Source organism: Trifolium pratense, linkage group LG1, assembly GCF_020283565.1.
Source record: "Trifolium pratense cultivar HEN17-A07 linkage group LG1, ARS_RC_1.1, whole genome shotgun sequence".
In the NCBI taxonomy this organism is placed as follows: domain Eukaryota; kingdom Viridiplantae; phylum Streptophyta; class Magnoliopsida; order Fabales; family Fabaceae; genus Trifolium; species Trifolium pratense.
The window spans coordinates 45,912,083-45,928,750 of record NC_060059.1 but is presented as its reverse complement, the minus strand read 5'-3'; the positions used below and the strand labels follow the sequence as shown (position 1 = coordinate 45,928,750).

Genomic DNA, 16,668 nt, shown 5'->3' with positions numbered 1-16,668 from the left:
ACTTTCATGCCTTGATCACAAAGTTGGCTTATGCTGATTAGATTTGCTTTAAGTCCTTTTACAAGCAACACATTATCTAGCTTTGGTAAGCCATAGTTTGCAAGTTTACCAACTCCCTTAATCTCTCCTTTGGCTCCATCTCCAAAGGTCACAAAACTGGTAGCATATGACTTCAGATCTTCAAGATAGTGTTCAACACCTGTCATATGTCTAGAACAACCACTATCAAAGTACCAGGTTTCTCTTGAAGAAGCTCTCAAGGATGTATGAGCTATCAGACCTGTGATCTTCTTCTTTTCTCTCCATTCCTTTCTAGTTGTAACATTAGAAAATGCAGGAGTGTGTAACTTTTGATGAACTCTCCTTGGATATCCGTGCAGCCTATAGCAGAAAGGCCTAATATGTCATTTCCTTCCACAATGATGACATGTCCAGTTGTAGAACCTGGGCATAGGATGTCTCATGGATTGTTGCAACAAACCTCCTGACACAAACGTGTTGTTGATTGGAGTATGTAAGGTGGCATTGTTGAACTTCATCTGCTCCTTTATTCTTTCATGTTCAAAACCGATGGACTTAGGTTTCCCATAGTTTTGTCTTTGTAACATTTCTTCAAAGGCATCAGTACCTTTGGTCATCATTTTAGCCACCTTTGTGACTTGATCCAAGTCAGCTTTTAACTTGGTCACTTCTTCACCTTGTTCAGAAATTTTACCTAGGAGGTTGGATTTCTCCATTTCCAACTGATGAATTTGACTACTCTGATCTTCAACCTTAATGTTGAGATTATCAATGTTTGTGAGTAAATCATTTCTTTCAGCTTGCAGTTTGCCATTGATTTTCTTTTGTTTCTCCAATGCTTTGCAAACCTCTATGCTTCTATTATGAAGATCTTTGTAAGTAGCAGCTAGTTCTTCATAAGTTACCTCATCATCACATGATTCTGAGTCAGATACACAAACTCCTGTTAATGCATTAACAAATTTAGCAGATTCTTCCTCCTCTGAATCTGTATCAGACCATGAAACCACAAGACTTTTCTTTTGCCTTTTTAGAAAGGTTGGACATTCTGTTCTGATATGGCCAAAACCTTCACATTCATGGCATCTCACTCCTCTTTCATCTTCATTTGTCTTTTTCTGAAAGCTGGACTGTTTGTTGTTGTTGAATCGACCATTAGACTTAGGCCTTTGGTCCACTTTCTTCATCAACTTGTTGAACTGTCTCCCAAGCATAGCCATAGACTCAGCTAAGCTTTCTTCACCTTCAGATTCAATTTGTAAGTCATCAGCAACACTTTTTGAAGCAAAGGCTAGATTTTTATCTTTCTTTTCATTCCTCCTGTTCAAGCCAATTTCATAGGTCTGAAGTGATCCTATGAGTTCATCTAAATTTAGACTTGAAAGATCATGAGCCTCCTCAATGGTTGTCACCTTCATATCAAATCTTTTAGGCAAAGATCTGAGTATTTTTCCAACTAGCTCCTCATCTATGATAGGTTTTCCAAGTGCATCAAACGAATTTGCAAAGTCAAGCACATTCATTTGAAAGTCATGAATGCTTTCCTCCTCCTTCATTCTGAGATTCTCAAAATTGGTTTTGAGCATCTGAAGCTTAGATAGCTTTACTTTAGATGTTCCTTCATGAGCTTTTCTCAGAATTTCCCAGGCATGCTTAGCAGTAGTACATCTCTTGACAAGCCTGAACATGTTAGCATCCACACCATTGAAAATTGCATACAAGGCTTTGGAGTTGCCAAGTGCTAGATCATCCTCATCTTTTGTCCATTCGTCATCTGGCTTCTTTACATCAGTTTTCTTGCCATCCTTGTCAAGAACCATTGGTGGTTCCCATCCTCGCATCACAGCCTTCCATGTCCTGCTATCAATTGATTTTATGAAAGCCTCCATACGAGATTTCCAATAGTCATAGTTCTCAGGACCTGTCAGTAAAGGGGGTTTAGACACTGACCCTCCTTCTTTATCCATTGTACCAGAAAGTACTTCCCTGGAGCTCACCCAAAATAATAGAACAGCGTGCCTGCTCTGATGCCAATTGAAATTCTGGTATCACTAGAATGATGTTGCCCAAGATGTCCCAACAACTACTTTATGAATAATGTTGTTTCTATTGTTGGCACATCTTGTATAACATATAACATATAAAATACTGTTAGAGAATAAATAAATTGCACAGGTAATTGTTAACCCAGTTCAGCCAACTGCCTACTCTGGGGGATACCAATCCAGGAAGGAAATCCACTAATAGTTCTAGTTACTAAGACCTCCAGCAAACCCTAGGATTTACGCCTTAAACTAAGACCTCCAGCAAACCCCTGGTTTACGCCTTATAACCTCGACACTACTCATGCAACTTCTGCCTAGGAACTCCTAGACATGAGATCCCATCTCACTTCCACTCACACAACACAACCTGTGTTGTTTAAACAATGTTGGGAATGATGTGGCAACAACTTACCAAGACACTACTTCACTCTTGCTTAAAAGCTTCAAGTGAATCACACACGGTAAACTCTGTACTTCAAAGCTTAGGAGTAACCTTACAATAATAAACTTACTTCTTAACTCGTGTTATAGAATCCACAAGTAAGAATTACAATTAACAAATACAAACAAAGACTCAACAAAGACTCAATATGTGTTTTTAATATTTTTCAATGAGATACTTAGTCTTGAACTTGGTCTTCATATATATAATGAACTAGCACGCTCCTCTTGCTTCAGAATCAATAGGATGCTCCTTGAGAGTCATAAAAGGTGATCTGATTCTCTTTTGATCTTCATCAAGAATTATAGAAACTTTCCAAAAGTGTTTAAGGGACTTTAGAGGATAGGATAAGTCATCCAGCTATTCCATTAAGTTTGTCTTATCCTTAAAGCTCCTGATCAGATCAAATCTTCAATAATCGTGTTCTTAAGTGGATTTCCATATATAGCAGATGCTCTAATTAAATGCGCGAGATTTCCTTGGCAAATATGATGTTGTAACATGTTTTCCAACATCTTGTTAGTATATTTGTTTTAGCAAAATTAAGCCAATTCAAATATCCAACAAAAGCGAAGCGACTCGTCCTTTCAAGTCACATCCATCTGCTCGCGTAAATCTCGCAGAACCCAAGACGCCACGTCACGGGAAGATCGCAACCCAAAAGGGTAATGCACGATCCTCAGGATTTAATCCCCGTTATTCTCGCTAAAGTGCGGGAAGGGCCTTAAATACCAAATTAAAGCATCATGTTCCTCGACAAGATCGTAAAACCGGACACGCGCTCGAAAGGATATAACGCTCGCTCGTAAAAATCCGCTCAGAACTATGATTAGCCCTGTTCGTTCGGAAAATTCAGGACATTACAAAAGACAAAGAGCATAAATAAAGCACGACTGCAAAATAAAAATACGCTCGAAACACATAAAACTCGACATTCTTTATTGATAAAAGGCCAATACAAAGGAGAAAAATTACAAAGGACCCGAGCATCTAATCCTCATGCTCGGAATCCGAATCAATCTTCAACACCTCCGCTGGCTTCATCTTGGATTCTACCGTCGCCTGAGACTCCCCTTCGTCGGAGGAGAAGAAAAGAGGGTAGAAATCTGGAGACTTATAAGCCTTCAGAAACTCCGCATAATCTTTATCCGTCCCGTCGGAACCTGACGTATCGGAGGTTTCTGAGGAGAGGGTATCACCTTGGTCTCTCTTGCCTTCTGGGAACAAGTCACCACAGCGGTGGACGCTTCCGCTTTCTTCTTCCCCCTCTGGGACTTGAAGCTCTCGACGGCCACCTTCTTGGAATTCTTCTTATCCATCGCTGATACTCAAAGCACAATTATGGAAGGCAAATTATGAAAGGCAAAAGAAAAGCAGCAAGTATTTGTAAGGAAACTTGCCGCCCAAAAAGCCCAACATCGTGCTTAACGGACCATAAATGCAAGAGACGGCTACTGGTACCTAGGGTTGACCACTTGGAAAAAACGCTTCCCCTTTTCCAAAGCTTGACTTTGACCAAAGGGGATCACGAAAATTCAAGGAAGAAAAACACGGCGGGCCATCTCGAAATAGTTACGTTCGACAAAACCGAAAGATCTCCTAAAAGCACGAGACGAATCGTTCAAGCTTCAAAGTTATTATCCTCATCAACGAGCATAACAACTTGGGGGGCTCCTGTTCTGGGCCGAGCATAGATGCTCGAGCACCAGAGGATGTCGAACAAATACGCCCCGAGCAAGCCTACCATGAAGAGCCCGCGAGACTTACTCGACTCTCCAACGGTCTGATACTCTCGCGTATCGTAACGGCCGTAAACTGGAATGATGGGCATTTACTGCACATCAAGGCTCCCAAACCGTTTTCCGGCAGCCACTTGATGGCCATTAATGCCATCAAGGGCCTTGGCCCTGCGCTGGGGGCTATATATATGTGACTCCACTTCATTCACAAGGTATGCATATTTTTAGCAAAGAAAACCTACTCACACACAAACTGACTTGAGCGTCGGAGTGCCTGCAGGTACACAACCCCCCTCCGCTCCAACAGGGGTTTCAACCACCTTCAACGCTTTCAACCACCTTCAACGCCGGTGCAGTCGCATTCTCCTGGTCAACACGATCAAAAAGCTAACCCATGAAGATTCAAAGATAAGAAGATACTAACCGATTTATAGTGGGTTGCGGGCTGAGAAGAAGAAGATGGAGTGGTGGTGCGGCTGCGTTTCTGACGAGGTTGCGACGGAGAAGAAGATAGAACATCGTTTTCTGCTTCTGCGTTTCAGATCTTCCATTCCAAAGATGTTTTGACTTCAGATCGTATGATACAAAGTCCAAAAGCAGGGGTGTTGTTGGGTTTACGGGGGGGTCTGGGAGCACTGCAGGGGGCCTAAAAAGCAATTTTCAGGAGCAAGTGTGTGAATTTGGTGCTGCTATGATCATGGCCCTGCCCCCTTAGCATATTTTTTTTTTTGTTTTCTTATGTAAAATGCTTTACTAAATTAATATCACTATGAAGGACTAACAAGTGTGAGAACACAAAATGAAAATGATGAAAATATAGAACATTTTTTAATTAATATCTAAAATTTTCAATATCCAAGACTCCAATATTTTTCAAGAGTCAACTTTTCTCTCTCTTTTTTTATTACCTTGCAATTTTTGTGTGGATCATACATATTCTTAGTACAATTGACTTGTGGAGTGTCAACAGGAAATTAATGAAAAGTTGGAACTATAGAACAATTGAGCTCTAACATTCAACAAAGAAAACCAACTCTAACATGTAAATGAAAATTGAAGAAGATACAACTAGGATGAGTAAAACGGCAAGAAGAAATCTCCGGTCGATAGAATAATGTTTCTCGAGCTTAAAAGTAAAGCTTATGCATAATTATAATGTGCTTGGACATGGGTAAAGAAGATTTGTAAGAGGATTAATATGGAAAGTAGACCAACAAGTCTGGAGCTAATCAAGATTGATAAGAAGATGAGTTAGCTATAAATTCATTTTTTTACGACGATCTATAATGGAAGTGATGATCAGAAAGACAGATATTAAAAATAAAAAATAAAAAACAAAAACTATAGACTAAACCATTGAAAGAGACTTAGTTTGTCCTAAACTAAATATATGATTTTTCAAGTACATTTCAATACATCAAAAGACTAAGGCGAAAAATTATATAGAGACCAAAGTATGAAAGTTTGATAGAATGGGCTGAACTCCTTATTTTTGGTGGATGAGTATATGAAAGATTAAGCTTCTGAAGAAAGAAAAAAAAAACTTGTTCTAAACTCTACCATCGAAGCCATCCAATAGACCAGTCCACATTCCCTTCACTGGTGGTAATTGTGCAACAAAAGCATTCCAAGGAGGATAACCGATGCCGCTTCCACGAACTCGACCATCCAAGCGTAGAGATAGATACCTGTACAGTGAAAGTGTTAGAACAGCAATCTGGTTCAAAAGAAAACATACGAAAAATGCAAACAAAGAATACACAAGATTTGATCACGGAGTTCGCCCAACTGTGCCTTAGTCTCTGACAACAGAGTGACTGTAGTGATTTTCTATTATTCAAACTTAGGGTATACAGATTATAACTTGTGTTTAAAACTTAAAATACTACTTCTTTATATAATTTTCAATCATGTATATCTGCACATTATACATTTCAACACTAGCATGGATAGTACTTACACTGGAGACTCGGAGGATACACCTGCCAACTTCTTTTGTTCATCTAGCCACCTATTAACAAGATTAGAAAATAAATTAATGAAAACAAAAGGAAATAAAATTAAATTTGTGTCGTCACTCATAGACATACTCGGACCATTCGGAGATGATAACTGGAGCCAGCTGCCATAGTCTCTTCCTTCTGGTGGCAAGTTGCTTTGCCTCATCAGTCTCAGTCTCGGTCTCTTCAAACTCTAAAACAGGCGAGTTTCCATCCGTTACTAAGGGAACTACAAGCACTCCTCTGTCCAAAAGACTTTCAGTGAAAGGTTCACTTCGCTTAAAAGACTCGGTTATGAAGGATGCCGGGCCAGCACAGATTACCAGTCGAGCAATTCCTCTTAATGAGTTTACAGGAATGATCTTATTCTCTGTCACACGGAGCTTAAGATTTGACAAAAATTCCTCTCTCGAGAGCCGAGCCTCTTGTGCATTCTTGGCTTTGTTATCTCTTAAGTACAAGAAAGCAAACAAAGATACCGCTCCAATGTCGATGCCAAGGCCTTTGAGAATTTCAGGAACTTGGGATGCTCTTGAGGGATTTGTCAATGCACCAATTAGTTGTGATGTTGCTATGAGTGTTCCAAGAGAAGCACTTGCGATAAAAGCGATGTAAAAGAACATCCTAAGAGACCGAAAAGGAGATAGAACCTCGCTCCTTATCTTGGCTGTAGAGCTGAAGAACAAATATGATTAATGATTGATTGATGAAGCATGCATCACCACAGGTAAATAGACAGTGTTTAAAGAGAGGAAAGCATAAGTAAAAAAACTCAAGTGAATTCTGCATTCATTTGATGTCTGCAGACAAAAAGATTCATGAGATGATGCTCCTTAAGTCCTCACTGTGAACAAAGATGGGTTAGTTTTTATCTTTCATTTTGGAATGTTACTTATAAAATTTCACACAAAATCTAAACAATGTGTTAACAGTCCCACATTGGATTCCATAAGGCATGAAAATGAGTTTACAAATGGGGAGATATCCCGAATAAGGGGCAAACTCAAACTTTAAGATGATATCAAATTACTATATCCAATATATACATTTATAGTAGTTCAGATGGGTGAGGTATGTGTTAAGAGTCTCAATAATGCCTAAAAATGACTTAATAAGTCGGAAATTACAGTTCAAATCATGTACTGTATGTATGTATGTATGTATCACTACTACAATCTCATATTATTAAAATTAAATAGTTAAATAAATGTAACAAATAAAAACCAAAAATAAAGTGGGAGGTAGTACCTAATTTGAGAAGGTTTATTATTGGAAGCAGAACAAATAATAGTGGCACCAGAAGAAGATCTTTTATGAGCATAGCTGACATGTGAGGTACTACTGAACACGAAATTAGTACTACGATGATGATTTTTATTATGGATAAGATATGACGGTGGTGGTATTGGAAATGTGAGGAATAAAGTGTTGGAATTAGCAGAACCGAACGGTGCTAGTGCCATGGTTCGGTTCCTACTTCCTACTTCCTACTTCCTAAGCAAATGTTTCAGTACTTTGCCATGTGCAAAAGACAAAGAGGGTGAAACTCAACTAACTCATCATATCCTTATTTGAATGATTAAGGTATTGCCACGCTTTATCCCCAACCAATTATGGGTACTTGTGTCATTTTAAATTTCATGCATTTTTCTAATAATTTTTTATTTCTCTATTTGTTTTCTCTCTCCCTCCCGTCTTCACTCAGTCTCAGTTTTGGAAAACAATGTTGCTGCTTAGATTTATAACAATGGATAGATTTATAAGGTAAAGATTGAACACAAATTAAGCATCCCACACATATTTCTAAAATTTATCCAACAAATTAAATTGACATAATATGGTTTGCATATTTAGTGGGGTATGTTGAAAATCAGATTAATAGAAGTTTAGCAAAAGAAAAAGAAAAGTATAACCGTGGAACTAAGGTCCCGTTTGGCCCTACTGATTTTCAACTTTTTTATTTCTCCTCAAAAGAAATAGAGAAGTAGAAAATTGTATTTGACTCTATTTTTCTTAAAAGAATTAGAGAAATAAAGTAAAGAAAGTAGAAAATAAGGAGAAATTTTGTCAAACACAATTTTTTTTATCTATTTACTACTTTTAAGAAAGAAAAAAGTGGAAAATAAGTAGGGTCAAACGGACCTTAACAGCATCCACAATGGAGCACTCCAAATTTGAGTATTTAAATGGATCCCACATGGACACATCACTAATTTATTATTTTTTAATAATAGTACCTAATAGGTACTCAACCCCTCCAATGAAGCACTTCTTAAAAAGTTCTAAAATGAGTCTCATCAATAACCTCACATCATTACAATAACTTATTATTTTTAATTATCTATTTTATAATATAAATTGATTGAATGATAAAATTACAAAATTAGTATGTACTATTTTTTTTTATAATTCGAAAAAATAATTAAAATTTGAAATTTAATTTAAAATAATATTGTCAAATTTTAAGAATTACACAATTAAAAAATAATTTAAAATAACATTACATAATTTCAAAAATTGTGCTTTTGTGATGTACTAAAAAAAATTGTGTTTTTTTATAAATATTCATTAATTCAAATTGAATATATAAAATAAAGTGGATCCCATAAAAAGAATATTTTAATGAAAAATAAGATGGGTCCAAGAGGAGAGAGAGTTCTTATTTTAGAAGTGATACCTAATAAGTACTCTCCAATGGTAGTACATAATAAGTATCATAAGCACCTAATAGGTATTACACCATTGGAGATGGTCTTAAGAGCATCATTATCCAGTAACTCAATATTCATTCTTTAAATGGGTCTCACTTATTCTTTTATATTATTTCACACTTTTCAATTACATAAACAATTCAATTACATTTTCGAAATATCCATACAACTCATTAAAAACTCTAAAATGGATCCCACAAAACCCCACATTATATCTCATATCAGCAGTGAATTTATACATTTTTTTATAAACGAAATTTGATTAATTGAGAGAGAAGTAAAGGACAAAGAAAGTCATGACAATGCTAAAGTGAAAATGATAAGTGGGGAAGGAGACTTATTAGAATAAAAAGAATTCAAGAAAAACATTAAATTTTAAATTACATTGTTACCCCTCACTTCAACTCATTTTTAAAAGTTCTTTTAAAGGTTTTTTTTCTTCCAATTTACCTCATCAACCAATGAGAACAAGCCATATGTAAATCTACATATACAAATTTAAAAGGTTGTTACAAATTAATTGTGGGTAATACATCCAAATTCACTTATATAGTTTGTTCTTATTGGTTCATGGATTAATGCCCTCAAATTATGAAGGAATAGAGTATACCTCACTTTTTTAAATGATGTAGCTTATGACTTATGAGTACTGAGTAGCCCCCTTCCGATCAATACTTATAAAATTCACCAATCGTTAGTTGATTTGGTGGTGATTGGTGCTGAACTTGGTAGGGAGGACCATTTGATGTCATAACTGACTCATAACCAGATTAATCTGGTGGTGAAAGGGAAAAAAAAACTCATAAATTAAAATTCCAAAAATTTTAGTTTCAACTTAAAAAAATTATTCAATTTTATAAATTATTAAAATTTAAACAATTAAGCTGTTTGGATAATTTTACATCACAATATTATATATCATGTCATTTAAAATGTGTCACATCGTCACTTTTAAGTAAAAAAATTGAGGGAAAGAATAAAACTGTGTAATTTTAAAATAGAAGGACCAATTCCATACTTAAGTGAAAATAAAGAGAAGCCAAAAATACATTTAAATCCATCATTTTTAACCTTGATTGATTATACTCGTGTGTCACTTCCAAAAAGACAATAACTTTTCCCTTTTTTATTTCGGTTGTTATTCATCCTAGTATTGAGTTACTTTTTGATAGATTTAAGAAGAGTTTGTTCCTATATAGTCGTGTCCTAATTATGTGTTTTGTTTTCCTTTAATTTTATTATAAAAAAAGATAATTTATCATGTTGGAAATAATTGTAATATATAAAGGCCAAGTACATCATCTTGTAGACTTTTAAGTTAGATGATGTCGAGGTGTATTAAGTGTGAATTAAGTCTCACATTTGTTAGAAGAGCTGAGGTTTAACACTTTAAAATTGAGAGAACCCATAAACCTAATGCCTTAAGGTTTTGGTGAAGATGTGATGTCGATTCAGTGAAACTCCTCTCTCATGGCCCAAGAGTGATATCAGAACTCCATTGAGAGAGCAATAAGAGCAACTATAGCACTTTTTTTAAGCTTTAATAGCACTATTATAGCACTTTTAAAGTGTTATTGTATGACCTATACTAAAGTGCAATAATATTCCTATTCAAAACCCTTTGGGAAACACACTTTAACAGCGCTTTGCAGAAAAGCGCTATCATAGGTGCCATACATGCCAGTTTCAATAGCTCCCGTGTCCAAAAGAGCTATCGTATGCTGTATCTTTAATAGCTCTTTATCACAAAAGCGCTATTATATGTCGTTTTTTTACAACCTTCAATTTATTTATTTTTCTCCAACAAGTCTGTTTCAATATAAAAAAAAAAAAGTCTGTTTCAATATTTTTTATACAACCTTAGAACTTAAATTGTATGTTTTCAATAAGTGACCTGAAGCTTAATTTAAAACTTAAAACATAGTAGCAAATAATATCAAGTATTTTATAGAGAATATATAACAAGTTATTTTCCAAGACAAATCTGAATTTGACAATACAAGAACAAACATCACTGCAAATTAAAAGTGACAATATAACCAAGTCATTGGGCTCAAGTGGTTAATGAGTTTCACCAAAAAATGACGGATTTCGGGAGAACCCGGGTTTGATTCTGGGTGAAACAATTTTTTTGCTAGATTTTACTTATCTCGCGGCCAAACTTTGGACTACTAGGTCTCCTTTTCCTTAGGAACAAGAGGGTTATAAACCAAAAAAGAAAGTAACAATCTGGAGAGGAAAAAAAAAACAAAACTAGTAGAAACTCACTGCAAATTAAAAGTGACAAACATCACTACTTGGCCACTAACAAAGTATCATAAGAAAAAACTCTTCAAACTCAAACACAAAGCTCTACAAATCTTTTATATGTATCTCTGCTCCTCTTCATTCCGCTTATATGTTATGCTCTGCTGTCACCAGTAACACAAATGGACTGATCTACCCCTGAAGAATACATATTGAAGTTATGTCATCAAATTAAAGCAGGATTTTTAAAATGGTGTATCAAGAAACATACATGAAAAAATAGTTGTGATAAATCAAAATCAAGATTCATAAACTATGTACATGGCAACAATGCTTAAGGAACTCCTTACAGTACCTTACCTAAATCAAAATGAGCAGAACGAATGTGAAGTGTATTTCCTCCACTTTTTGATCACACAGCAGAATGTATTTCCCCCAAAAAACTGCTTACCATCACTGGGATCAACACCATAAGCTTTCAAATTACACATCCTACAGAAACAAAGTTAACCATCGGATCATGTTCTAAATCCACTACCAAAGAATAAACAACTTAGTCTTAAAAATTAAAGAAGAGAAAAATTATGATAAGCAATGGTTAGATGATACCTCTCAATCATCTTTAATTTCTCATCAACAACCTTCATTTTGTCATTCCTGATGTTGGTGTTTTGATTGGCTACATTTTTGCAAAAGCCAACCAGCCAGATGCTGGACTGAGGTGCTGTAGCATCATAGTACAGCATACTGATGCTCTGTTTTCGTGCAGAATTTTTATTTCAAATCTCAGTCAAGATTTGGTTCAATTATATATTCAAGCACGTGCGCCTGGGCAAAACGAGCCTTGCTCAGCAAGTTTTATTGAAGTCGGCCGAAGGAATGTTATTTAAAACAAAAATATAATTATATTATATTTTTGCGTTTTTTTTTTATTTGGTAACACATGAAACAAACAAATTATATTTTTGAAATTAATATAGGGTTGGGCCGCAATTCCTACAGCTGTATATGTCTGAAGACCTAACTTGGACATCAAGACAATTGAAGACTATAAATATGTGAAGCCTCAAGCTATTCTATTCGTGGATTCTAAACCGTGTATTTTACAAAGCGTGAGTTTTTAAGGTTTAGAGTTTGTGTCTTGTGTGAGCCTTTCTTGTATCGATTTGATGCAAGTTTAGGACTGGGTTTGGGTTGTTTATTGTAAGCTACTCCTAAGCTTTGAAGCACGGAGTTAGTGTGTGTGATTCACTCATAAGCTTTTAAGCAAGAGTGTGGTCTAGTTTCTAGGAGAGTGTCTCCATCGTGATTATTATTATTGACAGCAACATAGTACGTGTTGTTAGAGGGAATTTGGGACGGGGTCTCATTATCTAAGAGGTTCTTAGGTAGGATTGCACGGGTAGTGTCTAGGTGATAAGTCAAGTACCGGGTGTTGGTCGAGGGCTTTGAACTAGAGCTATTATAGTGGTGGATTCATTCATGGATTGGTATTCCCCAGAGTAGGTGACGTTGCACTGAACTGGGTTAACAACTATCTGTGTTATTTATTATTCTGCAATTTATTTATTTATTTACTGTGTTCTGCGACTGTCTTGCTGCAACATATGCTATAGCATCTTGTGCAGCATTGTGTTCACTGCGTGCCAGATTTCACCTGATCTAGCTTAAGATCAAGAAGGGACCATACCTCAATTAATCTGACTCTGCCATGACAAAAACCACAACATCTAGATTGCAATTTCTTCACTTTCATCTAGATTGTAAAACCATATATAATTGACTTCTTGAGCTGAAATGGAAATAGCTTGTATAAGAATGATTTACATGGTCATTATGTATGTGTCTTTCACAAGTCATTCAAAATAGTAGAACAAATTAGCATACTAAACTTCTAATATTATTATGCAGGATCCGTTTGAAATCTGGTACTTTACGAAAACACTTAATGTATATTTATTTATTTATTTATTTATTTATGATACTATCATCAGTCTATCAATAAACACACTAAGGGCCCGTTTAGTGTAGGATAATGATAGGATATAAAACAGGATAATGATAAGATATAACCTAATATTTCATACAATAGGAAAGAAAGACTATGTGAAATCATATCATGTAGCTTTGCCTTTGATTCAGTATAAATGTGGAAGCCGCGTTTGAATTTCTCCCAAAAATTGAGAGATAGAGAGATTTGGGGGAATTTGAGAGTGACATTTGAGGGATGTCAGAGAATTGGGATTTTACATATTAGGGCTTTCAGAAAACGTTATAGGGGTTTTCCAGCGTGAGAGTTAGAGTGCTTGAGGTGTAAACGAGAGTATGATTTAGTTTTAGGGTTCGACGGTGAGGTGTTGGGTCCAAACGAAGGATTTAGGTAAGGTAAAACGAGAACAATGGGGATTTGGATTCCCTGCGGTCAAAAAGTGACTGCAGGTGAATCTCAACCACTTATTTTATTTGTTTTTTATTTATTTGATGAGTATTAAAATTGGACCATTAGATGGTGTGAATGCATGACTGCATGGTGAAAGTAAATGCACTCAATCCATATTCTTTTGGATGGGAGGGGAGGAAATATTTTATAATTTATGTGTTTGGTTTAATTTTTAGGAGGGGAGGGAGAGGGAGGTGAGCAAAATCCCTGCTAATATCATTTTTTGCTTCCCCCCCAAATTTGGGGGATTTGGAGGGGAGGGAAGGAAATCTACGTTCTTTAAAACTTTATTACATTTACAAAATTATCCTTAATTTTATATTTAATTTCCAAAATTACCCTTTTAAATTATCTCACTTTCTATCGTGTCCTGATACTGCTCCTGTGTGTTTTGCCTGCATCGTCATTGCTTCATGTTCTTGTATTGCTTTCTTCTTATTGTATTTCTATACAACGTCCTTTATGTTTATGTTTTTATGAAACATTGAAATTGTACAACTCGTGTACGTTGGTTCTTTTTATTCTGTTTATGCATTATATTGTCTTTGATTTTATTTTAAAAATTGAATGTGTTTGATTTTGTCTTGTAGTAGTCTACAATATATGACCCATCCGTCAATTTATTTATTAGGCTTAAATGCAGTTTTGGCCCCTCAGGTTTATCAATTGCTCTATTTTAGCCCCCCTACTTTCAAATGCTCGGATTTAGCCCCCAAAGTTTACTCCCTTTTGCATTTTGTGGTCTCTTGATAATTTTGACCCATTTTGACCAAAATTTTACTTATGTGGAATTTCTTTTACACGTGTCATAATGTTATTGGGCAACCTAAAAATTATTATAAAAGAAAAGCACAAGATGTGCTAATACAAGGAGAAAAAAAAAACCTGTCTCCTACCAAAGCAAAACAGAGCCATGGACATAAACATCATCGGCCATTATATTATTGTACGAGGAATCAATACATCTATAATTAGTACACAATTGAACTAATTGGAAAGGGGATATCATTAATCCATTCACGTCGTAAAAAACTAGCAAATTAGGAGAGTTGTACAAGGAAAACATATCAAACATACAGTTTCCATTCAGTAAAAATGCAATTATGAAACTAGCTGGATATTTCTAACCAAAACTCCTTTTTATCATAATTTTTGTGCACATCAGAGGTTGACACATAATTCTAATAAGAACATCCATCAAAATCTGAAAAAACATAGGCACCAGTAATTTCTTCGAATTTATAAACATGTCTCTAGGGTTGAGAATAAATTTTAGGTCATCACATAATTCCAATAACATTACGACATGTGTAAAAGAAATTTCACATGAGCAAAATTTTGGTCAAAATGGGTCAAAATTATCAAGAGGACCACAAAATGCAAAATGAGGTAAACTTCGGGGGCTAAATCTGAGCATTTGAAAGTAGGGGGGCAAAATAGAGCAATTGGTAAACTTGGAGGGCCAAAATTGCATTTAAGCCTATTTATTATATATATATATATATATATATATATATATATATATATATATATATATATATATATATATATATATAGGGGAGAGATCAAATTACACCAGTGTAACATTTGAGTAATGTTACACCGCTCAATAACGCTTTAACGAATACAAATTTTACAAAATTCACCGTTGGATCGAAAGCTTATATCGTATAGATCATCTATGTTGAATTGTATAAAAATCTAAAATCGTTTGATATGTTTTTGAGATAGATCAAGATTAACGGTATTCAATAAAAATGCATAAACCATTAATCTTCACCGGTCTCAATAACATATCAAACGATTTTAGATTTTTGTAAAATTCAACATGGATGATCTATACGATATAAACTTTCAATCCAACGGTGGATTTTATAAAATTTGTATTCGCTAAAGCGTTATTGAGTGGTGTAACATTACTCAAATGTTACACCGGTGTAATTTGATCCCTCCCCATATATATATATATATATAGGGGTTTTCTAACTTAGACCCTAGTTAGGTCTAAGTTAGCAAGGTGCACCTTTTCAATTGGACCAAAATACCCATTCTTTTAATTTTTGAAAGAATAGAGCAACAGGGGCATTTCTGTAATTTTACATAAAAAAAAAAATACTGACACGCGCCCCCACCTTCTTAAAAATTAATAGACGTGGATCCAGTGTCGCGCGCGTACGGAAGGACCATGGTTACAGACCGTTGATTTCCATCAGACAGCCAAGATGTGATCTCATTAAGGCTGTCTGATTGATCAGACAGCCCAGATCATCCTACCATCTTGTCTGCGCCACACTAGATTATAAGCTGGAGAGAGAAAATTTTACTTTTGAAAAAGGCAGCCACGTGTCAGCATATGAATGGGTCTGCGTGATTTTTTCCATTTTATGCTTTAAACTCGATTATTTCGTCGTAAATTAATTTTTTATTTTTTAATTTTTATATCAAAATTCATAATTTTTTTTTCTCTACAAATAGAGACTTGGTTTGTTTGATTTGGACACCGAAAAAAAAACGCAATTTTTCACTACTTTAAACTCGATTATTTCGTCGTAAATTAATTTTTTATTTTTTATTTTTTATACCAAAATTCATAATTTTTTTTCCTACAAATAGAGATTTGGTTCGTTCGATTTGGACACCGAAAAAAAAAACGCAATTTTTCACTACCTTAAATGAGATAAAACGATAATTAAAAACTAATGTTTGCTTCTGAAACCATTTATCTGGTACAATGGTTTCAGAGAGTTGTAATCTGAAACCATTTTCCTGGTAGAATGGTTTCAGTAAGTTGATTATTAGTTATTTGCTTCTGAAACCATTTAGCTTGTAGAATGGTTGCACATAGTTGTATTCTGAAACCATTTTACTGGTAGAATGGTTTCAGTGAGTAATTTATTAATTGTGTTTGCTTCTGAAACCATTTATCTGGTAGAATGGTTTCAGAGAGTTGTAATCTGAAACCATTTTCCTGGTAAAATGGTTTCAGTAAGTTGATTATTAGTTATTTGATGAGATTAATGTAG

The 16,668-nt window shown here is 35.1% G+C and overlaps 1 protein-coding gene across 2 annotated transcripts; it reads right to left on the bottom strand.

Annotated features, from left to right (window-relative positions):
• Positions 1-5,596: 5,596 nt before the first annotated feature.
• LOC123902108 (protein LOW PSII ACCUMULATION 1, chloroplastic-like) lies at positions 5,597-7,908 on the bottom strand. Of its 2 annotated transcripts, none has more exons than XM_045951767.1 (4): positions 7,496-7,908; positions 6,344-6,922; positions 6,208-6,258; positions 5,597-5,935 (listed from the first exon to the last, which is right to left on the bottom strand). In XM_045951767.1, exons 1-4 carry the CDS (start codon positions 7,708-7,710, stop codon positions 5,797-5,799), a joined length of 984 nt encoding a protein of 327 aa, XP_045807723.1. In that variant the 5' UTR covers positions 7,711-7,908; the 3' UTR covers positions 5,597-5,796. The 2 variants fall into 2 exon arrangements, with proteins under 2 accessions (XP_045807723.1, XP_045807722.1); XM_045951766.1 differs by having other exon boundaries at positions 6,338-6,922; positions 7,496-7,900.
• Between the last annotated feature and the right edge of the window lie 8,760 nt (positions 7,909-16,668).